The sequence below is a fragment of the Pipistrellus hanaki genome (genome assembly GCF_964339955.1).
Source record: "Pipistrellus hanaki genome assembly, chromosome: 2".
Taxonomy (NCBI): Eukaryota; Metazoa; Chordata; class Mammalia; order Chiroptera; family Vespertilionidae; genus Pipistrellus; species Pipistrellus hanaki.
In genome coordinates, this window is record NC_140504.1 from 36,466,276 (window position 1) to 36,493,769 (window position 27,494).

General features: G+C 34.4%; 1 protein-coding gene across 10 annotated transcripts in view; it reads left to right on the plus strand.

The window, feature by feature from the left end:
• Positions 1 to 27,494, plus strand: part of FXR1 (FMR1 autosomal homolog 1) — a 68,918-nt gene that overhangs the window by 33,772 nt on the left and 7,652 nt on the right. For 3 of the 10 annotated variants that reach the window (XM_084875576.1, XM_084875579.1, XM_084875573.1), the window contains exons 4-14: positions 5,853 to 5,924; positions 6,301 to 6,449; positions 6,672 to 6,765; positions 7,714 to 7,830; positions 10,489 to 10,659; positions 12,023 to 12,101; positions 15,727 to 15,836; positions 21,692 to 21,778; positions 23,011 to 23,068; positions 23,156 to 23,218; positions 26,663 to 26,866. In XM_084875576.1, the coding sequence (XP_084731702.1) occupies positions 5,853 to 5,924; positions 6,301 to 6,449; positions 6,672 to 6,765; positions 7,714 to 7,830; positions 10,489 to 10,659; positions 12,023 to 12,101; positions 15,727 to 15,836; positions 21,692 to 21,778; positions 23,011 to 23,068; positions 23,156 to 23,218; positions 26,663 to 26,866 (1,204 nt within the window). Of the gene's footprint in view, positions 1 to 5,852; positions 5,925 to 6,300; positions 6,450 to 6,671; positions 6,766 to 7,713; positions 7,831 to 10,488; positions 10,660 to 12,022; positions 12,102 to 15,726; positions 15,837 to 21,691; positions 21,779 to 23,010; positions 23,219 to 26,662; positions 26,867 to 27,494 lie in introns of all 10 variants that reach the window. The other 7 variants (XM_084875572.1, XM_084875575.1, XM_084875581.1 and 4 more) reach the window with 3 other exon arrangements.

Consider the following 27,494-nt stretch of genomic DNA (forward strand, 5'->3'; position numbering starts at 1 on the left):
TCAAGCTAATGTATAATTTAACATGGGATTTAAAAATTTTCTTATTGGATTTTATAATTTGATAATAAAAGTTTATTTTTGACGTTTTCTGGTTGAAATAAGAATTGGCAAGTTTTGTTTCTTACCTTAAATTTTTTTAATCTAATATTTGATTTATCCAAAAGTTAAATGTATGTGTATTGTTAACATATTACCTTTAAAAATATTTTCTATTTGATTTTTATGACCAATCTGAAAATTTTAGCTGTCTGTAGTAAGTCTCATAATACCAAGTTCATTGTTAGTGTTAGTGCTTGGGAAATGCTCAAACATTAAAAAAAGAGGTGAACATATTTTTATTATATCTTTGTCTTGGAAAATGGCGTTTAAGACGTATGAAACCCACTTATTAGAGTAGCAGTCACAAATAATGAATGAGATAATATTCTACAGGTTAATTAGTGCTTGCTTTCTCTAATTTTTTTTTCTCCATAGATTGTAATGAGATGAAATGGTGACTACAGGAGAATGATAAATGTTTCTCATATAGTTGTAAAATGGGCCATTATGATTAAACTAGGGGCCTTGTGCAGAAATTTGTGCACCTTGACAGGAACTGGGGTGCGAGGCTGTGGTAGGCAAAGGGTGGGTTTGGCCCATCCTCCTGACCCCCCCCTGGCTCCTCCCACTGTGTCTCCAGTCCGTTGTCTGCTGGCAGCTGTTCTCCCCACTTCCATACCCATGTGCTGTAGGTGCCAGCCCAGCTCGTACCCGCTGACAGAATGGAGTAATGGGGGTTGGCGCCAGCAGTGGTTGCAAGTGGTGGCTACTGCCCCGATTGCTCCACAGGAGCAGGGGGAGGTAGAGAAGCCCTCAGGTGCACTTGTCTGGCACAGGCTGCAGGTGTGAGCAGGACTGGCACTGGCAGTGGGTGCAAGTGCTGGGCTGTAGCGTGGCACGCGGGAGCAAAGAAATTTCAGTAACCAGAAGCTCCACCCTATAACAGCAACCATCGCCTTGGTCTGGTATCTCCGCTCATCTGCTCCACCATCCTGCCTCAGCCAATGCCCGCCATGTTCCGCACACACCCCCTTGTGGTCAGCAAATGTCATAGCTACTGATTGTTTGGTTGTTCCACCATTTGGTCTATTTGCTTATTAGCCTTTTATTATATAGGATTATTATATAGGATAATCAGTTTAGTACTTAACATTATTTAGAAATTTTCTTTATAGTTTGGTGAAAACTGGTAAAAATTTTCTACCTCTAGTGTTTATTATCTCTGGTTGTGACTTTCAAAAGCATAGTTGAAAATTATTAACTTAAATGAAAAATTAGCAATATCAGCCTAGAATTTCATTTTAATCACAATTTGGTGTTAGAGTTTGGAAACCATTTTATAATAGGGTTTGACTTGGAGTCATTTGTTAGAAAGAATCCTTAAATGGGTTTTTGGAATTTGATCCTTCATTTTCCATCTTCCACTTGCACTTTAATCTAAGTACTATTATGTTTTTTGATTTGAAGAAATTTAGTTTAAAATCAAGGAGTAGTGGTGTCATTAGAGTGTGAATTGCTTCCTTGAAACGGTTTGGAGATTTAAGTGAAATTTAAGTGAAGGAGAATTTCTATGAGGTGCTCTTATTTCAATGACATAGTTGTAAATAAATTTAGTAATCAACATTTGGAACATAGTATAATAGGGTACAGTTTTAATTCTGGGTTATTAAAGTGATTTTTTAAAAAAATTGTATGTGATACAGTAGTACATCTTATCAAGGATGTTATTTGACCCATAGCACTAAAGTGGAGCCAGACTCATTGTTGGCTTTGTGACAGTGGCCTTGTCTTTCAGGGTTAAAGTTATTAATGAGATTTACAGAGATGGATGTTAGTGTAAAATGGGATACAGCATTTCATTGTTCAATGAGAAGTAAAGACCCAAAGCCCAGAATGGTTTATTCTCTGTTTTAGTAGGTAAGCTTACATAGCAAGCTTCAAGATTCAAGATTCCTAGAAGGTTATAACCACTTTGGTAAAAATAGAAAATTTTTGGTAGTTTTAAGACCCGTTTTTTACAGCACTTGAGCTTGAGGCATTCATTCACTATAGATCACTAAAAGATACTTCATCTAGCTGAACTGCCTTCTTGAGATAGTGCTTGGAATTGGTAAGAATTTTCTGTTTTTAGGATTTTCTTTTTGTTTTTAATACTCAGTATGCTAGGGGAAATAGTTTTCACTTATTACTTGGAGTCAATAATCCATATTTATTGGTTTAAAAAGTATTTTTAAGTCATTTTACATAATTTTTTTTAGAAGTAAAAGTGAAGGGATGGTAATAGTCAACATTTTAAGATAACTTGATATGCATTTAAACATAGCAAATCCAACTGTTTTTGGAACCGTTGGTGGCTTCTAATTTTATTGAATAAAGATAGTCATCTTTGTGCTATAATTACTCATTTAAAAAAATTGCACTATTTTCATATTTAACCAATTGGGCTGACTAATCCACTGAATTTTTTTGAATTTTTTTTGCATTTTTTCATCTGTTTCTTTTTAGTCATCTTTGAATATACATCTACCTGTGGCATTTGGCCACTTACTAACTGAATCGAGTATATTTTAGTGTGCAGACATAGAAGATGAAACAATACTGTTAGGTGTCCTTGTAGAAAAACAAGAATGGTCCAGCTGCTTGTTGCAAGATTTTGTATAATGGAGTCCCAGTTGAATGATTAACTGGGTAAGAATACTAAATTTCCTTTCTCCTTAGAAATGTATTGTTTGGGGATATTGTCATTTGAAGACTTCATAGTCTGAGATCCTATTTATGAGATACATTCATATTGATCATTAGAATCTGGAGTGCTTTTGGCTCTTTGCATCAGTCTGATTCCTCTAATAATTGTGAAAGTCTTCTTTAAAGTTTTTTCTCTTTGTAATTATAGGTTGAAAATAATAATTATGAATTTTTAAAAAATATATTTTATTGGTTTTTTACAGAGAGGAAGGGAGAGAGAGCGAGAGAGAGCCAGAAATGTCGATGAGAGAGAAACATCGGCCAGCTGCCTCCTGCACAACCCCCACCGGGGATGTGCCCACAACCAATGTACATGCCCTTGACCAGAATCGAACCCGGGACCTTTCAGTCTGCAGACTAACGCTCTACCACTGAGCCAAACCGGTTTCGGCAATAATTATGAATTCTTAACTACTCGGTAATATCCAAAAGCAGAATATTAGAATTGTGTTTCTAATCTTCATTTTCCTGAAAGATTATGCAATAAACTGGAGGGTAATACAGTAGTAATGATATATTTCATTGTTATACCCTTCCAAGTAATAACATAATTTTTCTGTGTTTTTTTTTAATATTTTTAAAAAATCATAGTTGGAAATAATTGAATGATGATAAAATAGCAAATTGTTTCAAGATAGAGGAAAAATATGATCACTAGATTCCACCTTAGATATATAAAAGGGGTCACAGGATTCGTATACTAATTTCAAGATAGAGTAATTTTTATTCTATTTTTAAAATGTTCTTTTTTTGGGGGGGGGGAAGACCAGTGAGAAAGGATAAAAGTCATAAAGTAGTTAGATTAGCTCATTAAAGAAATGCAAAAGCTAAAATTGAGTCCCCTGGAGCCTAATTGGTACAAAGCCTTTTCTTTTTTTTCTTAAAGTTTTTTTCTAATGTATACAATAAAGTTCATCATAGGTTTTGGCTTATTCATTTACGGGTTCAATTTACAGGTTCGATTTTTCGATTTTTCTATTGCTTCCAAAATCATTCAGATTATCTTAGAGAAGCTTCAAGCTTTTCAAAACTATATATCAGTAGTGTGCATTTATCTCACAGATGGCTGTTAAAACATATTGATAGATTTCTCTGGCCACCTCTGTAGTTTAGTCTTCTCTTCTCAGCCCCCCAGTTTTCCATGTATTGAAAAAGCTGCTTGCTGTATTGCCCTAGCTGGTTTGGTGAAGGGTCCCGGCTTTGATTCAGATCAAGGGCATGTATCTTCCTTGCAGGCTTGATCCTTGAGCCCTGGGTGTGTGTGGGAGGCAACCAATGGATGTATCTCTCTCACATGGATGTAATATTTCACTCCCTCGGCCCTCGCCCTCTCCCTTGCACTCTCCCTCTTCGTCTCCTTCTCTCTCTCCCTCACACTCTCTCTCTCTCTCAAAATCAATGGGACGGGGTAGGGGGGTCAATTGGGGGAAAAGGAGACATATGTAAAACTTTAGACAATTAAAAAAAACACAACAAACAACCACCAAAAAAAAAAAAAAAATCAATGGAAAAATGTCCTTGGGTGAGGATTAGCAAGATAAAAATAAAATAAAAAGCTGCTGTATCATCTATATCTATAAAAGCGTAAGCAACTGAATGACCAGTGGACCGGTTGCTGTGATGCACACTGACCACCAAGGGATGGGCACTCAACATGGGAGTTGCCCCTGGCTGTCTCCTACAGCCAACCTCCCGCCTCAGGCCATCCTGTGGCCCCTCCCCCTACCTGGCCAGGCTGAGGGACCCCACCCGTGCACAAATTCCTGCACCCGGCCAATCCTTAATGGAAACTTTAAAAAATATTTAATGTTAAAAAATACTTGATAATTACAGATACAGAACATACACTTTTTTTTTTAAGATAGGTGTAATATACTTATGTACTCTGCTAGATGTATTCATATGTGTAATTTTTTTATTCCGCTAACCATTTATTATACGTGATCTAGGTTCCTCAGCAAGGGATCTAACTGTCATATCCTTGGGAATTTTAAAATAGAGTTTAGAACCTTTTTTTTTTTTTTTTTAAGAGAAGAAGGGAAATGGATAGAGAAATAGAAATATCGATGTCTGCAACCTAGGCATATGCCTTGACTGGGAATCGAATTGATCACCTCTTGATTTCTGGGTTGATGCTCAACTGCTGAGCCACACAGGCCAGGCTATGGTGTTTCACATCAGAAAATAATTCTTAATTTGAGCATCTTATAAATACTGACATCACATTTATAGTACACCTCAATAAGTTCTAGCTTATCCTTCTGCTACTTGAACCATGAAAATGTAATGTTTGGAGATGAATAATGGTAACAGAAACTGTTGTTTTACACTGTGTAAACTACCTTGTAAGAAGCATTTAATATTTGGTAAACCCTCATGAATTTGAATTTGATTTTCAAGGAGCTAAATTGCCCAAAAAAGTTGTTTTATTTTTCAGCAGTAAAATTTAGATTTACTTAAGTCTTTTTTTTTTTTTTTTTTTTTTTAATATATTTTATTGATTTTTTTACAGAAAGGAGAGGAGAGAGAGAGCTAGGAACGTCGATGAGAGAGAAACATCGACCAGCTGCCTCTTGCACACCCCCTACCGGGGATGTGCCCACAACCAATGTACATGCCCTTGACCGGAATCGAACCTGGGACCCTTAAGTCCGCAGACCGACACTCTACTGCTGAGCCAAACGGGCTTCGGCTTTTTACTAGAACACAGTGTACATGTTCTGTACCCGAAGCTACACTGTGTTCTAGTAAAAAGCTTGCTCAGATTGGCCAGATTCAGAGAGGCGGTCTATTAAAAAAAAAAACTGGTGTTGCCTCGGAAGTGGGGGGGTAGTCTTATCCAGGGAATATAGGCCTAAACCCATGTTTTAACTGTAAAATTAGGGGGTCGTCTTATACGCCTGAAAATACGGGTAAGTCTTATTAAACTGTTTAGTACACCCGTTTCAATACAATAGTATTTTTGATTCTTAAGTTTAAAGGGACTTGGCATTTATAATAATTCATTATTTAAAATATTGGAAATCTTTTAGGATCAATGGTTGAGGGCATTTTTTTTTTCTTTTCAGGTATATTCAAGAGCAAATGACCAAGAACCTTGTGGATGGTGGTTGGCTAAAGTTCGAATGATGAAAGGAGAAGTAAGTGATGTTAACTCTTGGTTCCTGTAAATATTACTCCAACTCTGTTATGTTTTCAAAAGCCTATTTTAGAAATAATTGGTCACACATTTCAAATATTCACCACCATTAATTTCTGTTTGTGTTCTGAATTTGCAAACATCAAGGCTGCTCTCCAGAGATACACCCTAGGCATGTGAGGACTACCAAGGTTCTTGCTTATGAAAACCTATAGTCTACTTTAGGCAAATCAATTTGATGTAACAATGCTGTTCTTAGTATTTGTGCCACAAGGGGGAGGGTCTACTGTTTAAACTGAGCAGGGTAATTAGAACTTCATTTAAAGCTTATTATTTTTGTTCAGATGGGATTTTTAAAGTATTTTGATGTCTTTTAGTTTTATGTCATTGAATATGCTGCTTGTGATGCCACTTACAATGAAATAGTCACATTTGAGCGACTTCGGCCTGTCAATCAAAATAAAACTGTCAAAAAAAATACCTTCTTTAAATGCACAGTGGATGTTCCTGAAGATTTGAGAGAGGCGTGAGTAATTTTGTTTACTATTACTTTGTGAATTAGTAATATTTAAGTCCTACAAAATTTTTTCCCCCCTAAATACCCAATCAAAAACTTCTGATAGAACATCTTTTTAATGAATAAAAGTTTTAATGGGTGGTGTTAAAATGAGATACTGGGTTTGTGTTATACTTGCCTCTAAATTTAATCTGTTATTTAGGTCTTACACATGAATTAATTTCTCCATAGGTGTGCTAATGAAAACGCACATAAAGATTTTAAGAAAGCAGTAGGAGCTTGCAGGATTTTTTACCATCCAGAAACCACACAGCTAATGATACTGGTAAGATAACTCCAGAGTTTAGGTAGTTAATAGATATTGCAAGAATTTTGTAATTAAATGTTCAAAAAATAAATAAATGAAAGCTAACTAGATGTATAATGAATTTATTAACCCTTTGCACTCCGCTGTCCCCTCTCAGGGGACATCGGAATTCTAGCATATCACTCGGATGTCCCCTCTCAGGGGACATCGGAATTCTAGCATATCACTCGGATGTCCCCTCTCAGGGGACATTGCAGTTTATTAGTGATTACGGGGAATTGAGTTAATTCAAGACACGTTTCGCAAAGTAGCATCGAGTAGCTGGTAGCCAGTGTCCAGAATGGTTTGGAGTAGCTGGTAGCCAATGTCCAGAATGGTTCGGAGTGCAAAGGGTTAATACAACTTGGGAGAAAAAATTTTTGTAGTAATAGAATGTTAAATTTTTATCCTTACTGAAGTAAGGAGGAAAAGTTTTCATGTGACATTTTTTTTTTTTAATATATTTTATTTTTTTACAGAGAGGACGGGATAGGGATAGAGAGCTAGAAACATCGACAAGAGAGAAACATATACCAGCTGCCTCCTGCACACCCCTCACCAGGGATGTGCCCACAACCAATGTACATGCCCTTGACCAGAATTGAACCTGGGACCTTTCAGTCTGCAGGCTGATGCTCTATCCACTGAGTTATACCGGTTTCGGCTCATGTGACATTCTTAACATCAGACAATTAATTCTTAATGTATGGTGTGTTGGAACATCTCACCCCCATCATAATGTGAATGGCAGAATTAAGTAACATGGGAATTCAGGAAGGAAAGTAATGTTACTCTGGGAAGAGGGGTGAATGTTAGGTGAGGAGAGAAGTATAGTTGATGAGAATCATGGAAGGCTTTATTATGAGGGTCCTATTTGTATTATTTTGAAGAGTGATTGTTCTGAGTTATTAACTTGTTTGTTTATAGTCTGCCAGTGAAGCAACTGTGAAGAGAGTAAATATTTTAAGTGACATGCATTTGCGAAGTATTCGTACGAAGTTGATGCTTATGTCCAGAAATGAAGAGGCCACTAAGCATTTAGAAGTAAGTGAATTTACTCATAAAATGTATGTTGTGTGTCCCCGTTTCATTAGTATATACAAGCTCCCTGGCTCAAAATTACTTACTTGACTGTTAGGTAAGGTAACTTGGGACCTATTTTGTGGATAATACCTGGAGTCATTGTGTCCTTGAGGAATAGCTATATATTGCTAATTCTTATTTACTCTTTTTCTTATTTTATTTTTTTTTTACTTCCCTGTCAGTCACAGCACACGTCCATTAGTAACTAGATTATTATAACCACTAGAGGCCCTCAGCCCAGCCTTCGCCCTCTCGCAGTCCAGGAGCCCTGGGGGGGATGTCTGACTGAAGGCCATCAGTTGGACATCCTTAGCACTGCCATGGAGCGGGGAGGGGCACCAGCCAGTTGTGAGCCCGTCTGCTTGCTGAGCAGCATGCCCTCTATGGGCATGCACTGATGACCAGGGGCAGCTCCTGTGTTGAGCTTCTGCCCTCTTGTGGTCAGTGCGCATCATAGTAACCTGTTGTTCCCTCATTCAGTTAGTTTGCATATTAGCATTTTATTATATAGGACTAGTGGCCTGGTGCATGAAATTCGTGCACATTAAAAGGGGATTAATTAGAGGAAATATCTTAATATTGCTATTTGCCCTTTCTTTAAATAGAAGTGTGAGAGATGAAAGGAAATTAGTAAAATATATATGAAAATAATATATAAATTTATTAATAAACAGTAACAAATAGATATAACAACAACAGGGGCATGATATAAAAACAAAAACATGATATGAAAACAACAGTGATGCACACAATGGCAATAAAGTGATTGAACTTATTCTAATGTCTCCCTGTACACCACATTGAGTGAAAACACTTTCAGAGTGCTTGACTTATTTCCCTTGTGATATGAAGTATTTAGAACTTTAACGTCACATGCTCTTCGAACTTGAGAGAAAGCAACACAACTGACCATGTGCGAAAACGGGTGCAGGTAGGGATATTCCTACTCGGTCTAGAGTTTGTCCTTTGATTTATTAATAGTCATTGCAAATGCTGGCATCATGGGAAACTGTTGTCGAATCAATTTAAATGGGAGACCAGTGTCAGAGGGGACAAATCAATTCTTGGAATCAGAACAACCTCTCCCTCTGCAGATCCTGTTAATACTTCACCTTCAATTATGTTAGGTCGTAATCTTTTGATAATAAACCTGGTACCATTACAAAGACTCCATTTACTATTAGCATTGTGATTGCACCCACTTTCAATTTTTTAATTTATGACATAGCATTCCCAAAGGGGTAATACTATTAATAAATTTGATGGCAAAGCTTTCCTTTTCAGCATCATCTGTTGAGTCAATGTAATCATCACTCAAATATGTGTGAAAACCTCCATTGAGTATATCCAAAATTACTTCATTTAATTTTTGAACGTGCTCATTTTTGGACAATAATCGTATGTTAGATATATTTTTAACATTATCTATAGATATACTATTTCCAAAGGTAGCTTCACTAATAGATCCATCATTACAAATCATTTCACATGGGATTTCAATAATATTCATTCCTAAATGAAAACTGCTATCAGGTTTGCCATCTCCAAGTATTAGTAACCATTCACTATAAGCAGAATCCTCTGATCTCATATTTGTTGTAAGAGACAACTTTCTGAAACATCCCCAAACAGTACAGTACTTTAAACTTGTTTGTACTATGGCCGGTTGCATAGCATGCTATATAATACTGAGACATCGTTGAAAATCCCCTCCAAGAAGGAGAACTTTCCCATCAAATACAACATTCGTATTCATAATTTCTCTCAGTAATATGTTAATGGCGTTAATAGCATGACTGGATGCCATGGTACATTCATCAAAAATGAGAAGTTGGGCCTTTTTAGTAGTTTTAGCAACTACACTGTTTATATCGAATCTAGAAATTGAAGTTTCATTTAATGGAAATGGTAATTTTTATTGAGAATGAAAGGTTCTTCCACCGAGAAATAAATTTGCAGCAATTCCTGTAGATGCTGAATTGGAAAACTGCTTTTATCAATTATTCTGGAAAATTGTTTTAGAATTACTCTTTTCTGTGGCCATGACTAAATGGACTCATCAAACCATTTTTCCCCCTTCCATTATATTACCCAAATGAGTTTCCTTTATTCCTTTTTTTGTTAGTTCTTTTTATTTTTATTCAAATTGTAAAATTGGCATATCATAAAATTTACCATCTTAACTATTTTAAGTGCAGTTCAGAGGTGTTGGGTATATTCAGATTGTTGATCAATCCATCATACAAAACTGAAACTCTATATCCATTAAACAACTTCCCTTTCCCCTTCAGCCCCTTGCAATCTCCATTTTGCTTTCTGTTTCTATATGTTTAACATACACAAATGGAATCATACAGCATTAGTCTTTTTGTGACTTGTTGATTTCACTAAGCACAGTGCCTTTGATATTTATCCACATTGTAGCATGTCAGCATTCTCTTTTTAAGACTGAATAATTTGCATTGTATGAATGTCACATTTTATTCATCCATCTATTAATCTGCATATTTAGTTTGTTTCCAGTTCCAGTCTTGTGAATAATGCTGTGAACGTGGTTTTACAGAAAACCATTTGTATTTTTTATCTTTTATAAAAAATTCTAATTACTTTTTTTACTAGTGCACAAAACAACTTGCAGCAGCTTTTCATGAGGAATTCGTTGTGAGAGAGGATTTGATGGGCCTGGCAATAGGAACACATGGTAGTAACATACAGCAAGCTAGGAAGGTTCCTGGAGTTACAGCTATTGAACTAGATGAAGATACTGGAACATTTAGAATCTATGGAGAGGTAAGCTGTTTTCTGTCCCTTACCTAGGATAACTTTGCTAAAACATTGATCACATTTATTTGGAATTTTAGCTTCCCAGTGAAAACACTTCAAAATCAGTCAGTCTAATAATCATACATATATGTGTGTGTATTGAAGGTGACATTGCATTATATGGAGCAACGAAAGATTTTTGAGTAATATGTACTATTTTCAGAAGTTTCTTAACCATCTGCTTCTGGGTTTAACTGTTTTCTGTGCATTACAAATAATTTATTCAAATATTTCTTGCATGCTTACTATGTGTGGGGCACTGGCAGTTATAAATAACATCATAAAACAGCTTTGGTAGAACTTGAATTTAGGTAATATTTTGTAACTAAAAATGAAATTTGTGTGGATAGGAAAATCTGAGAAATAAATAAATTCAAGTTATTGAGACCATGTTTCACATTAAAATATATGGATAAGATGTTTTTTGGGGTGATAATTTCAAGTCTTAGTTTTTCATAGATCTGACTAGAGACCTGATTTTTATTCCTGAAGCCTTTAGACATTGGCATTATAACAGAGTAATTAAGATGAAAGGCTTTGGAGTCATAGTGGCTGAATTAGAATTCTATGTTTACCCCTTTGAGTGGGCTTGGAGAAGGTTACTTAATCTCCATGTATAATTTTCTTCATTGTAAATGAGAAGTATAATAGTGCTTATTTTATAATTTACGAGGATTAAATACATTTTTTAAATGGTTATTGTATGTGATATATTACATGAGTACACAATACAATTGATCTATGGTTATTAAAGAACAAACAGTAAAAGTGGAAGTTAACTGTTATTGAGAACTGTGAATTCCTTTAGGGAACCCCCCTCTCTTCAGTCTTTTAAAATTATACCCAAGAGAAATTAGGAATGTAATAATGTTACTGATAGGTACTTTTTTCTAATGCATCTCTGCAAAAGCAGCTTAGTAAATTATTTTGAGAAGGAAAGAAAAAAGCAGATATTATAGACAAAGTGAACAATTTATTTTTAATATTCCCCTGGAGATATTCAGCATGGGAAAATGGATATAATAAATACATTTTTGGGGTTTAAATTTTGCAAACATAAGTAAGTTAATTTCTTGCTAATTTTCTCAGAAGCTTAAAAGGGACCTTAGAGATGACTAACATGTTTTTGTTCTAATAGTATTTTCCCCCTACTCTCTTAATTACTGCATTTAAAAAAAAGGTACTTAATGAATTATTTGACTTGAAAGGTCACTCTAGTAGGCTGAGCTTGTTACTAGAATGTCATAATTCAGATTTTGCTAATTTCTCTTATTTTTGTTTGGACTCTGGCATTTATTTCATGTTTATCTCTCTCTCCCTACACTCCCAGAGTGCTGATGCTGTAAAAAAGGCTAGAGGTTTCTTGGAATTTGTGGAGGATTTTATTCAGGTTCCTAGAAATCTTGTTGGTAGGTATTTCTTCTACATGTTAAAGAAGTTAAATGTTATTTAATTATAGTGAACTAATTGAAAATTAGTCTTGTCTGATATTTTACTTATAGTTAAGTATTTTGATAACCATACTTACTTTCATTATTTCAGTGATAACATTGTATGTGACTTGTATTCGTTATGATAAAAAGTAAGGATATCTTCTTCCGTACAGGGTAACCCCCTAATAAGACCCATGGCTTTTATAACACTTTGCCATTACAATTTTTCTTAAGCCAATTAAACCTTGGGCTCTTTCTTACTATTTTTATTCACTTGATATCTTTTTATTATTCGTGTTTATCAAAATTGTAAGTACTTTTGAAAATGTATGATAAATTTTTTTGTTTATTTAGTGCAAAAGAGAAAGTAAGAGTGAATTGACAATGTAGTAGTAAATAGTAAAACTTATACATGGTAGACCCTGAATAGATAATGATTGATTTTTGTAAAGGTATATGAGCAAGAGAGAAGGATGGTGATAATGATATGATAGATTTCACTGTTAAGTGTTTGATGCCATTAATGAAAACTATTGTGCCCATGGTTATAAGTTGTGACAAATTTTGAAGCTGGAGTTAAGTGAGCATTATAACTTGCAGTGAGTTGTTGAATAGCTTTGTTATTAATATCCTGTAGATCCGTGCTGTCTGTCCTTTTAAATGCTAATTGAGACAAATTGGAAAGCTTTTGTCATGTTAAATACTCATGGATTATCCTAAAAGTTTAATATAAAAGTAAACATTACCATAAGGTAGTGAAATTTATTAATTTACTAGGAGAGATGAATTTTCATCACCTGATTTTTTACCTTGTTGAAATAGATAGAGCCCTTTAGGTTCCATTTTATAATTAGGCCTATTTAGCCTTTAAACATTTTTTTGTGTGTTTTTTGTTTGTCTTTTTTTGCTATCAGTGTTTTATTTGTCAAATTCTATAAAAAACTCTGGGAGAAAAATTATAAAAAAAACTCCCACTACATAAAAATGCTTTTCTGGCCTATGATAACTAGAATATTCTGGTATAAGAGTCTACATGCAACAAAAGAATTTGTATTTTGATACTCAGCTATTATATAAAAAGCTTTTCAATTTTGCCTAAACATTTGGGTAGTTATGACATGCTGCCAATTAAGCAAGCTTTATTTTATCTGTTCTTGGAAATTACTGTCCTCTGTAGAATAATTTTAATAAACATTGTGATACAAAGTGTTTATTGTCAAATGAAATCACTGTAGACAAGAAAGCTGCTTTTGAAAATGATTCCCATTTTGTTTAAATTCTCAGTTATTGACTTCTATCAGTACTAACATTGGTTTGCTGCTTTACAGAGTGTAATTTAACTTAGGTTTCTTCAGTTGTAAAAAATGATTTGAGGTATGTACTAGAGAGAGAATCGGGGTTCTTTTCCAATTCAACAATTCTATAATAGCCTTGATCTTAAAGAGTTCGTGGTAGTGTTAATTTTGAGTAAAAAGTCCAGATATTTTGGAAGTGAGGAAATTGGATATATTTGTAGCTTTCTGATTCTTTATTTTGTGCAACAATGTCTGTGCCTGTCATGTCTCTTTTTCCTCTACCTGTCTTGGTTGGCTTTGATTTGGGTTATTTGTGTACTCTTTAGGAAATATACCTTAGCAACAACTATTGTACGTTGGTGAAATTTTCAGAAGAAGTATAAAGATTTCAATTGGTTATTGTGTATAATAATACTACATTTTCCTCCAAAATGTTTTATGGGTGAAGCAGACTTTTGAAAAGTAATACATTCTTAGTCCAAGTGAAAGAGGAAAAGAGGACTGAGGAGTAAAAGGGAATGAGGACTACTTGGTGGGTAAGTTCCAGAGAGGATTCCTTTACACATTCAGGTTCCCAAGAGTTCTAGAACTTGACCATTCCCACCCCTTCCAAATCAAAAGAAAAAATACTATGTGAACATCGATTTGAAAACGTCAAAATCTTTATCCTCCTAGAAGCCTTTCTTAATCACTTCTCTACTCTGTCCCTTAAGCATTTTTGCTCAGTACTCAATTTATACTACAGGTCTGCTTCAGTTTATCAGTATGCTTTGGAATTTAAACTCTGGAAATGATCAGTTAAAATTTTGACGGTCTCTGATGGGACTAAATAAAACTTGCAGGTAGGTCCTTGCTATGGACCCCAGAAGGGTGATGGATGTTCACTCACCACTGATATAGTTCACAAGAAGAAAGGGGCACTAAGATTGGAGTGGGAGGGTTATGATATATCATCCTGACTTTTGTTATTTCGAAAAGATATTTGCTTATTTTTAGCAGGGTCAAGGATGGAGTTGCTGCTTGAGCTTCACTGTGCTAAAAATGAAGGTTGCTTTTATATGCTGCTGCTAGAGCTAAGAGAAGACATGTGACTTCCCTGACCTTATTTTTTTTTCCTATTTAATCACTGTTGCTTTTAAATTTAGGGCTATTAATGGGGAAGGAGGCTTGAGAATAGGGACAGAAAATCCTGTAATAGTGGCTTTGCTGTATTGACTGGCTTACTGTTACCATTGTTCCCTTATTCTTCAGTGAAAACTGTACTATCAAGCATACAGTAGGAAAATTTTTATTTTCACCCCTTTCAACCAAATTTAATTGTGGAAATAGATTGCTGAGTTATCAATTTAAAAATTTGGGATTTGGACTTAAATAACATGGACTGACTTAATAACAAATAAGATGTTGCTGTGAATTTTATAATATATACATCGTTTCATATAGAGAAGGTTACCTAAATACACTGTTCCAAGGTAACAGTATGCAGTATTGGTGAGTTAATTTATGTGAATGTATGTTGTAACTAATAAGTTTCTAAGGGGAGGAGAAATCTTCATGCTTCTTTTTTTAGGTTGTCCTTTAATTATTGGGTACTTTAATTATTGGGTACTGCTGTTTGACAGACTTAGAGGTCAAGAGTAGAGAAGGTAAATAATTTGGATATTATGTAATTTATAGTATTTCATTTTAGGAAAACAGCATACCATACATATGTTGTATGTATTTTTAAAGCTATGGAGTACTTTTTAAAAACTTAATGGTATAAAATGTTATACTTGTTAAATGTTAACATTTAATTTTTACAAAGGGAATATTTTAAAAGGTATGTCTTCAAGTCACAGGTATCTTTTTAAAAAATAGAAACTTGAAAATAAAATCAAGATTGAATTTAATTCTTTGAATAATTATATATGATATACCATAAACATAAATAGATCTGATTAATGATAAGATAAGGTTTTTTTTTTTGCCTCTGTATAAGAAATTGCCTCAAGAAATGGGTTGGCCTTGATATTTTAACAATATAAAAATGATGTATAGAACATCTTAAAAGTTTATTTAGACTTTGAGAATGTTTTCCATATGATCAGCGTTGTCAACCCAGTTAATGATAGCCTGCTGGAGAGAAGGAAATTTCAGACCAACAGTAAAACTTCTCAGTAGTCTTTAGGCGGTGAGTTAATGAGACTACAAAGATAGAGCATCGCTTGTTTTTTTTTTAATTTGATAGCAAGTTATAAATTATTTGGAAAGGATAGCAGTATTGGTTTTTAACTTACCATTATATTTGTTTTCTCTTATTAAAGGAAAAGTAATTGGGAAAAATGGCAAAGTTATTCAAGAAATAGTGGACAAATCTGGTGTGGTTCGGGTGAGAATTGAAGGAGACAATGAAAATAAACTACCTAGAGAAGATGTGAGTATTTAAAAATGTAATTTATTTGGCCTGCTTTGTGTGTGTGTGTGTGTGTGTGTGTGTGTGTGTGTGTTTTGTTTATTTTTTCATATTCTTAGCTGACTTAATATTTTGTATTTTGTAAATTGTTTTATGAAATTATATCTGGTGAGCTACTTACACTCTAGTGCAATGGACTTTTCTTTTTTAACCTGTTAACCGGGGAGTTTCCTTTTTAATTACGCAACCTGTAATGGGCACGTACTCTTTCACTAGGACGTGTCAGTACGTCACGCCCAGAGGACATAATTTCATATTATTATTATTTTTATTTATTCTTAATTAAAATAAATTATATATATATATATATATTTTCGTTTATTTATATATAAAGCATAAAGGAAAATGCAAAATTACAAAAAAAAAAAAAAAAGAATAACAACAAAAAAATGGAAACATCGAATTAAAAAATTATAAATTTTACAAACAATTATAAAGATTACAAAAAATATATACCGTCCCTCTCAGGGCGCAACATATATTTTCAGGACGTATTCATACGTCCTACCCGTTCCCAATATTGTTTACGTTTGACGTATTTATACGTCCCGCTCGGTTAACAGGTTAAGAAAGTTCTGTTCCCTATAATACTTCTTTTGCATACTTGGAAGTCTACTTTTATCATGGGCCCTGGGTTCCTTGGTTGGTTTCACAGTACTTGAGTAAAACTCCAATCCTATCTAATAAAAGGGTAATATTCAAATTAACTGTCACAAAGATGGTGGCACTCATAGCCACAAGATGACAGCGCCCAAACCCCTCATCCTTACCGGAGTTCCCTGGGGGGACTGTCTGAGAGGGGGCAGCATGAGTGGCCTTACGGATTGCTTGCTTGTTTCGTCCCTGCGGCGAAGAAGGGCCTCTGGGCAGCAGGCACAGAGCGGCCGGGGAGGGACATTTGCTTTGGCGAAGCCCCAGCCATGGAGGGCCTCTGGGGGACAGGGTCCCTGGCCCGCAGCCTCCGCAGGCAGGCCCGCCTCCTGCGGAAGCGGCTCGGCTCTTAGTGGCACACTGCAGTTTCCGCCGGTTCCCATGGAAGCGGCCTACTGCGTATGATACTGTGTGATGGGCTACTAGTTTTTTAATAAAACTCTTCAATTTGATCATTTTAACAGTCCCTTTTTGTACTTAGAATGTAAAGCTGTTCAATTCGATACTAAACAAACAATAGTCTTTTATGAAGGAATTCTTGACAGCACTCTCCCTAGCATTTTTATAGAATCTGAAAGCACTGACTCTTAATTGAAATCTTGAAGGTTTTCTGTTGCTATTTTGATATGAACTTTCTGGAATTTCTTTTCAGTCCTACTTCTCACATATTGATATTTTGTCTACCAATGCGGTTCTTTGTTTTCATATATATACTTTTAGGATCTCATTTTGTGGCTTCAGTCAATACTGTATAGTTGACTTAAACTTTGTATGTTTGAATATAAGGCAAGGACTTTCCTACTTATCTTCCAGCAATACACTCATACATAACTTCTTCAGTTTTGCACAATAGGTAACTGTTTGGAGAGTTTGTTAGCCTATTGGATAGAATTAGTCTCCTAAAACAAAAAGCTGTAGATATTTAGCTTAAGTAAATAGCTTCACATTAAGGATGTTGGATTTAACAATGCCTATCAGAGATGGTCACTTCCTTTATTCATTTTTTCTTTTTTCACTTTTTTAAAAATCTTTCTTTTTCAGATTATTACAGTTGTTCCTCTTTTTCCCCCCCATAGCTCCCCTCCACCTGGTTCCCACCCCACCCCATAACCTTTAAACTTCCCCCACCCCACTGTCCTCGTCCATAGGTATAATTTTTTTGTCCAATCTTTTCCTGCACCCCTTTTCTCCAGAGAATTGTCAGTCCACTCATTTTCTATGTTCCTGATCCTATTATATTCACCAGTTTATTTTGTTCATCAGATTTTTTATTCACTTAATTTTTAGATTCACTTGTTGATATGTATTTGTTGTCACTTTTTTCCATAATTTTTATCTTTTTCTTCCTCCTCCTTCTCCTCTTAAAGAATACCTTTAAGCATTTCAAATAATACTGTTTTGGTGGTGATGAACTCCTTTAGCTTTTTCTTATCTGTGAAACTCTTTATCTGACCTTTAATTCTAAATAGTAGCTTGGCTGGGTAAAGTAGTCTTGGTTGTAGGTTCTTGCTATTCATCACTTTGAATATTTCTTGCTCCTCCCTTCAGCCTGCATAGTTTCTGTTGGCTAATCAGCTGACATCGTATGGGTACTCACTTGTAGGTAACTTTTTCTCTTGCTGCTTTTAGTATTCTCTGTCTGTCTTTTTCCCTTGGCATTTTAATTATGATGTGTCTTGGTGTGGTTCTCTTTGGATTCCTCTTGTTTGGGTTCTCTGGTCTTCCTGGACTTGTAAATCTATTTCTTTCACCAGGTAGGGGAAGTTTTCTGTCATTATTTCTTCAAATAGGTTTTTAATACCTTGTTCTCTTCTTCTGGCACCCCCATAATTCGGATGTTGGTAAGCTTGAAGTTATCCCAGTGGCCCCTTGTACTGTCTTCATATTTTTTTACTCTCTTTTTTTCTTTTCCATTGGGTGTTTTTTTTTGCTTCATTGTCTTTCAAATCTTTGATTTGATTCGTGGGATCCTCTACTCTGCTGTTGGATCTCTATATTATTCTTTATTTCACTCAGTGTATGCTTAATTTCTGATTAGTTCTTTTTCATATCTTTGAGGGTCTCACTAAATTTCTCAGATGTTTCTACAAGATTCTTCAGTAACCTTATAACCCTGGTTTTGAACTCTATATCCAGTAGTTTGCTTTCCTCCATTTCTGACCTCTCCGGTTTAGAATAAGCCAAGGCTTATTCATTTTAATTAGTTAGAATGTGGAAGAAAATGAATGAGGAAAAACAAATGAATACATATAAAATAAAGTGCCCTCGGGAATTTGGGAGAACGGGAGTTCAATCACTCACTATGATGGGGTGGCATGGAACATGGTGGGCGACCAGAAGTGGTGGTAGGGCGGTAAGGGAGAGAGGAAAGGAGGGGAGGGGGAGCCATGCAGTGGCGGCACATGGGTGGTGAAGGAAGGAGGAGGTGGGGAGGCAGAGGGGAACTGCGGTGGTGGCATGCTGGTGGCATGGGAAGGAGGAGGCAGGGAGGGGAGTAACTGTGCAGTGGTACACAGGTAGTGAGCAAAGGAAGAGGTAGAGAACCTGATCGCCAGCCAGGCCTACAGACCCTATCCATGCACAAATTTTGTGCATTGAGCCTCTAGTTATACACATGAGTACTTGTAGCTCAGATTGATTTCAATTTGCACTGTTTTGAAAATTGCTATTAATCACAAATAACTTATTCTTAAGTAAACCCTCTTTCCCTTCCCACCATTTTTTCATGACTTTAAAATGCCGTTGAGATAAGGAATAAAATTAAGTGTCATACTATTGTGGGCATTTTCCTTCTTTATGCTTAATATATAAGATAATGGAGATCTATTGGTATTTGACCACTATTTAAAATTAGTCAGAAGATCAAAATGTTTACTGGCAAAGGCTATTAAACAACTCACGTATAAATTTCTTGGCTTGATACTAATATCTCACCTTCCCTTACTTGATTTATCCCAATTGCTTTTTAATATTTACCATCTTGTTATAAGTTCTCTTCAAATATAAAATTCTAGGTTCTCCTTCAATACTTTTCAGTTTGTAGTATTGGTCAATTGTTCCATTTCTGTGCTAGGTTAAATTTAAATGCTTACAGAAACCAAGAAAATCATGTAAATGATTAAGTGGGTTGATTTACAAGATATGGATGGGAGGGCACCAAATAACTTTCTGTAAAAGAAACTTGCTGCTCAGTTTTAATTTGATTGACGTGTGGGAATGCTGCATTGTGTTGCTAGAGCTTCTGATATTTTTTAAGAGAAGCTGAAAATCTATAATACTTTAAAGAATTTTTTTAATTTCCTAAACATTTCATGTTAAAGCGAATCTGAAGGTTGTTAATAGTTGATTTTGGGCCACCATTCCACAATGCAAGCCATCTAAATCCCTTGGAGAGTGTTTATAACTTGCTTTCTCCAAAGTTGATGACTCATCTCTGGTCTGAGATGACCTTTGTTTTCGTAGTAATTATTGTTGGTACATTAGGGTAAGTAATGATTTTCTTCTATATATTCTGGTTTATCTTATATCTTTAAGCCAGATAATAAACTCCTTGAAGTCAAGAAATCAAATCTGAATTCTCTCCCTCTTTTTTTTTTTTTCCTTCATTTTTCTCCTATCACAATGAATTTTATAGATTAGGCACTTGATATTTTAAACCAGTTCATTAAGATTTTTTTTTTTTTTTTTTTTTTTTTAAGATTAAGAGTTTCCGCCTAACCAGTTTTGCGAGATTTGCTCAGTGGATAGAGTGTTGGCCCATCAACTGAATGGTCCTGGGTTCGATTTTGGTCAGGGGCATGTTCCTTGGTTGCTGGCTTGAACCTCAGTGCGAGTTGTGCAGGAGGCCAGCTGATCAATCTTTCTCATCAATGTTTCTATCTCTCTCCCTTCCTCTTTGTAAAAATCAATGTTGTTATTAAAAGAAGATTGAGAGTTCCCCAGTCCTGGTAGGGGTTTGTGTGGGAGGCAGCCAATCCATGTGTCCTCTGAAATGGATGTTTCTCTTCCTCTTCCCTCCCTCCCATCTTTCTCCCTCTCCTCCATCCCTTCCACTCTTTCTAGAAATCAATGGAGAAAATGTCCTTGGGTGAGGGTTAAAAATAAATAAATAAATCACCACTTAAATTGTTAAGTCATTTTGAAAATAAACCATAGTGTAATCTTATACAGAATCAAAAGTTCTTAAGATACACTTAGTTCCATAAGGAACTATTCTATAAAATCAAGAAAAGGGGAGGAGACACTGAAGCCCATTGGATCACTTTATTTAGGCTATAGTCATTCTCCTTACTCAATAGTATACTAGAAGTGCATTTTTTTAAAAATATATTTTTATTGATTTCAGAGAGGAAAGGAGAGGGAGAAATAGAGACATAAGTGATGAGAGAGAATTATTGATCAGATGCTTCCTGCATGCCCCCTACTGGGGATTGAGACTGCAACCCAGGCATGTGCCTATGACTGGAATTGAACCTGGGACCCTTCATTCTGCAGGCTGATGCTCCATCCACTAAGCCAAACCAGCTAGGGCTAGAAATGTATTTCTTTAAAGAAAAAAAATGATCAGTTATCTTAATTCTCTTCTACTTTTTAAAAACCTTCCTCCTTTAAAATTCATCAAGGTAAACCAGGTCTATGTTAATCTTTTGACTTGCTTTTAAACCTGTGACAAAGTATAAGCCTTTACCAATAATTCCTTATTTTACTTTGTGTAAATATTTATCTTCTGTTGGTGATATTTATATTAACAGTTGGGAAGCATACCCTCTAACACAGACTTCGAAGATTTTGTTATCTGAAGATGCTCAGTATCACTAATTACCAGAGTAATGCAAAATTAAAACCACAATGAGATAGCATCTCTCACCTGTCAGAATGGCTATTATTAATAAATAAACAGGATGGGGATGGACCAAGAAACCTTGATATTTAAAAACTAATTTTTTAAATGCTAAGTTGTGGTGCAAGTATAACAAATTTTTGAAAATCTCAGTATTTCAAATAACATTGATATTTTTAGCGGTATATTTTTAAATCTTGATGTTTAATAGATATAAATTGCTATATGTTTTAGGAAAGTTTTCAGAATTTATATATTGGTATGTCAAATTTAGGTTAGAATTTTGTTAAAATATTAAATGCTTGAGGACGTTGTTTTCTTACAGGGGATGGTTCCATTTGTATTTGTTGGCACAAAAGAAAGCATCGGAAATGTGCAAGTTCTTTTAGAGTATCATATTGCTTATCTAAAGGTTTGTATACTATTCACATTTATATCATTGTTGCTCTCCACATTAAGTTTAATTAATTTGATGTTTGTTGTAAATTTTAGATGTTTATGTATTTTTAATTTAGGTTCAGTTATGTCCTGTTTTTATGAGAATTTATAAATGAAACATATTTTGCCATAATAAAATGATTTGCCTCATGCATATTGTTTCTCTTTCCCTCTGAACTTTTACATTTCTTTCCTTACTGTTATCACTTAATGTACCTACACATTCTGTACTGGAACTATATTGTTTTTACTTGATCTTTTACATGCAAACAAGACACAGAATCAGCAGTGAAGATAGGCTTCTTTGTAACTGGTATTATCTGAATCAGATGCCATTTGATAATTCTTAACCATTGTTTATAATGTAGTCTGTTTGAGTTTATAAATAGAGCAAGGACTTTAGAAAAGAAATGCCACATAAACTATTAAAAGTTGTATTTATTATTTTACTATTCCTCTTTTATTCCTGCTATGAGTATAGTATTTTAGAGTATAGTTATATCCTCAACTGCTCTGTCTAGTTAGTACGTTTTTCTTTTTGTCATATCATTGCTGCTGTTTTAGTATTTTGAAATGATAACCTCATTCCATTCTTTTAAAAGCTTATCTTTATATAAGTCTCAATTCAGTCTGGCATTCTAAACTCCTGTTTTACCTTTCATATTCTACTAACTTTTATAAAGCCAAGAGGTTTGTTTAGATACCATACCTTCACATCCTGTAATGACCTCAATTTCTGAATTACCAAGCCTACTAGTTCATTTAGGTTACAACTCAGGTGTCATTATTTTGATAGGAAAGTAGGTTAATGGTACCTCTCATTGATGCTACCTGAACCTCATTTAGCAGAGTTTTAACTCATTCAGAGCTAATTCTGGTAATATTGTATAATTATTAGCTGTTTAATAAAAATGGGTTATTTTAATGCTTGTTAAACATCGCCTTGAAAGAGGAAAGTCCTGGTCTTTTTTTAGATTGCATGCCTGTAGCACTTGGCATGACTTGCACACATATTGGGCATCAGTAAATGTTTGGTGAATTGAAACAGCAAATGGCCTTGCAGGTTGTGTTCACTAGGAACACAACTATACTTGACCAAAGGCCCATGATGCTTCTTTCATTGATAGGGAGTATAGCTCTAGCTTTATACTTGAAGAAGATAAAAAGTTACAAATAAAAGATTTACCCTTTATTGTTTTATTATAGGAAGTAGAACAACTAAGAATGGAACGCCTACAGATTGATGAACAGCTACGACAGATTGGTATGGGTTTCAGACCTTCTTCCACCAGAGGGCCTGAAAAAGAGAAAGGATATGCCACTGATGAAAGTACCGTCTCTTCTGTACAAGGTTCTAGGTCTTATAGTGGAAGAGGCAGAGGTCGTCGGGGCCCTAATTACACCTCCGGTTATGGTAAAAAATACTTTTTTTTTTATTTTTTAACTAGTTCTAGTTTAGGTGCTCAAATACATTTTGCTTAATATTATTTAGTTAGTTCTTTACCTTATTTTGCCTTTGAGGGCAGTAGATAGTTCTGAAGTATACATCTTAGTAATAGTGATGGTACACTTTATATTAATGACAATAAAAGGCATGCAATTACAGCTGTGTAATCAAATAAAACATGTTTTTGTTAAGTTGATAGATCATGATCATATTTATTATTAAGTAGATATGAAACTTGTTTTCCAAAAATTTCCCCTATGCAGTTATATGCATTTTCCAATAAAAGCCTAATAATGCTGGTTATACTACTAGGAATCATTTTTGCTTACTCTCTGGGGAAAGGAGAAATATGCTAAACACTGTGCCAAGATTGCATATAACAAATATATACTAGCTTTTAAAATATATTTTATTGGCTCATTCAGCAGTTTTGAATATTAATATCTCTGGAACTATTTTATGAAATACAGCATTTCACTAAAGTGAGGGCTTTAAAAATTAGAACCTAATTAACATTTTTGTAAAATATATTTATTTTACTGAGGATAGGGCCTAACCCATATAGCAAGGGGCCAATGGATTGTGGTGGTCAGTAATCTCTTATCCTAAATTCTCACTTATTCTTCATCAGCTTTGTGGAGTTTTCCAATTTTCTACATTTGGACTTGGATCTTAGCAGTGACCTGGTTATTTTTTTTCCTTCATTCTTTCCTTTCTCTTTTCTTCTTCTCTACTCCCCTATGCTAATTCTAACTGCTTTTATCCCTAAAGTAAAAGGCATTTAGGGAAAGTAAGAATATATAAAAGCTTACAGTGTGCAGATTACACATCCAAATTTCATGTCATGTCATGTTACCAGTTATGTTAAATTTGTACTATTTTTTATTTGTTGTAGAGTTGAAAGATTAATTTTCCCTTCCCTTTCATATCCTCATTTCTTTTAATTTTTAGTTAACCCTATATTGAAACATGAAAAACAAATTCCAATAAAGTAAAACTGTTTAGCACGTGAAGGGCTGAGAATTGTGAACAATTATATTCCTGAAAACATTTAATACAAAAGAAAAGCAGAAATTAAGTATATACTGAATGATTTCAGAAGTGTACAAATTACTACTATTAATAAATCACATGTGACTTTTTTGATGATGAGGATTATAAGCCTCTGTGGGAAGTCAAGTGAAATTATAGAAGAGAGATCATTTTGTTTTGCAAAAGGCTTTTGTTGAGAGTAGATAATAAATTTACCTGAGAAAGGTAGAGGAATATCATTGGGACTGAAGAAAGCTCTGCCAATTGTTCAGTAGATGGCACTCTTACCTCTGAGTAACATTGTCTTTTTTAAAATAACCATGGAACTTAAATGGGCTTGAGAGAAATAAAATCATTTGAATTTGGTTATAGATCTTGTTCACTTGATATCAGAAGGATTTTTTTTAAGGAGATAATACATACAAACTGTATAAGAAACATTTTCTCTATAACATCCCTGAAGTTGGTATGTGTTTTATAATGGATGATGACTTACAACTTTTATTGGCAATATTTGTTGAATGACACACAAAAGTATGTCTTAGGATGAATGAGTGGCATGTGGATTTGATAAAATATACTTTAACTATTAAGTTTAGCATACCAATCATTGAAAGGGATGTGAATCATCTTTAGGGGTGACTTTAGAAGATTTAGAAAGGGGAAAATCTGATTTAAAATTGTGTTTAAAACAGATCTTTTAATTTGTTAAGAGTCATTAAAAATTGAATCAGTTTTATGAATTTTAAAGCTTTTTTAAAAAATGTGTAAGTTCAGAAGTTCTAATACATTCTTCACTATTCATGAAATGATAAGTATTTGGGAGATTCAAGGAGAAAGGAAGTTGGTAGGCTCCTTCATTTGTTAAACTTCACATTTTATTTCCTATACTATAAAAGTTCCTTCTAACTTTTGTATCTGAAGAGCTCTTGTGTTTTGCTTTTATCATCAAATGACATTTGCTTTTATCATCAAATGGCATTTAAATGTAGGGAATTTTTAGTTTAGCATGGAAACACTCTTATTTGGGAGTTTTAGCAAAGGAATTTTAAAATCATGCAGCGAATTTACTCAACAACAAAATGATTATGTTCATTGGTAGGCATCTGGGAGCAGTTAAAGGTATGAGACAGAGCTCTACACCCTTTACATTTATCATAGCCCAAGTGAGAAGTAGATCCAAAAGGGGTTAAAAATAGAAAACAACATTCAGCAACACTGCATGACAGGTGTACATTCTTCTAAGAAAAAGAGAGTTCTGTTTTCATTCACAGTGGTCTCAACCTATAAATTGAACTGGGCTTTGAAAAAAATGTTTAGTTATATGATAAAAGGAAAAGGTGGAAAAGACATCCCAGAACTACCTAAGAATAGAAGTAGAAATGAGTGTGATAGTGATTGGGTTACATAAATATAATAGTGATATTGTAAGGCTTCTATAGAGTATTTGCAGTGTGCAGATTACACATCCAAATTTCATGTCATGTCGTGTTACCAGTTATGTTAAATTTGTACTATTTTTTATTTGTTGTAGAGTTGAAAGATTAATTTTCCCTTCCCTTTCATATCCTCATTTCTTTTAATTTTTAGTTAACCCTATATTGAAACATGAAAAACAAATTCCAATAAAGTAAAACTGTTTAGCACGTGAAGAAGACAAAAAGTTACAAATAAAAGATTTGTAAAATCTTTAAAAATATAAATTTTTAAAGCATCATTATTAAAATAGGTCATTTGAAAGAAATGGTCTAAACTTTTAAAGTCAGGTTGAATTTTTATCTCATGGATCATGTCTTTAATTCTGTTGTTGGTTTGAAGTCTTTTCTCAGAATAATCCTCTTAAAATTTGTTCAGTAATTTTAAATACTGTATTCTAATTTAAGACACTTGCTCATAAAACAGCTATTTTATATACAGCCACTAAAAATACATGCCCAGTTCAAAAAAAGACCGTTATCAGAAACATCCTAATTTCAGAGATATTAAAATGTAAAAAAAATGGTAAAATGCACTATATAACTACTTTTCTAAATATAATTGAAGTTGCTTTTAGATATTGGGTAGCAGTTATATTTACTAATTTGATATTAAACATAAAAATGGGCAAAATTTTAAAATTATTTTCCCATTTAGTGCATTTTTATATTTGTGTATGTAATGTTTTATCTGTTTTCTTTAATATTCTATTGGCTGCAAAACAATTCAGGTTTTAACTTCTGAAGAGTAGATATTATTAGTATTTTGAAATCAGTGTTTGATTTAGTGTTTTTGAACACTGAATAGCCAAATAGCAGTTATTTAAACAATGATTTGCAGGAATTTTTAAATTTTTCTTTCATTCCTATAAAAAAATTGGCTTATGTTTTCTTCTTTCCGAAGGTACAAACTCTGAGCTGTCTAACCCCTCTGAAACAGAATCTGAGCGTAAGGATGAGCTGAGTGATTGGTCATTGGCAGGAGAAGACGATCGAGAGAGCCGACATCAACGTGACAGTAGGAGACGCCCAGGAGGAAGAGGCCGGAGTGTCTCAGGGGGTCGAGGTCGTGGTGGACCACGTGGTGGCAAATCCTCCATCAGTTCTGGTAGTCTTTTATATACTATGTCAGCATCCTTTCTTTGTAAATATTGTGACTTTATACAAATTAGCTTGTTTTCTGGGGCCACTGATTTTTGGAAGTTTCTCTTGCTACTCACTGAGGAAGATAATACAACATAACAGTATAAGGAAAAGCCCTTAGAGTGTTTTATCATTGAAGGTTAACTAGAATATTTGGGTCAGAAAAATGGTCAGATGTTTATCCCTTCAATTTTGAGGGGCTTATGTAATTAAGAGGGTTTTTTTTTTTTTTTTTCCCCTCTAGAACTTTTGAGTGTTATGTATTTGTTGACCAGAAAGACCTAGAGAATTCTTACGGTCAGAAAGATCTAAATTTCTTTGTGTACTTAATATTGAAAAGTAACTGAAAAGCATTTTTTGCTACATTATGTACTACTTTGGGAACAGGAAAAAATTACGTTGTCAATTTAAAATATTTTTTTAATTATTTTACTGTTTGAGGAATTGAGTTGTAAAGAGAAATGTTCAGAAGACTGAGATTTGAGGTGTGCAAGCAACTTTTTACTCATGTTTTTTGAAGATTTTCAATGCTGTAACTTCAGTGGAGTTGTAGAGTTGCCAGAATGTTTTTGCTTAGCATAATAGGGCTGGTG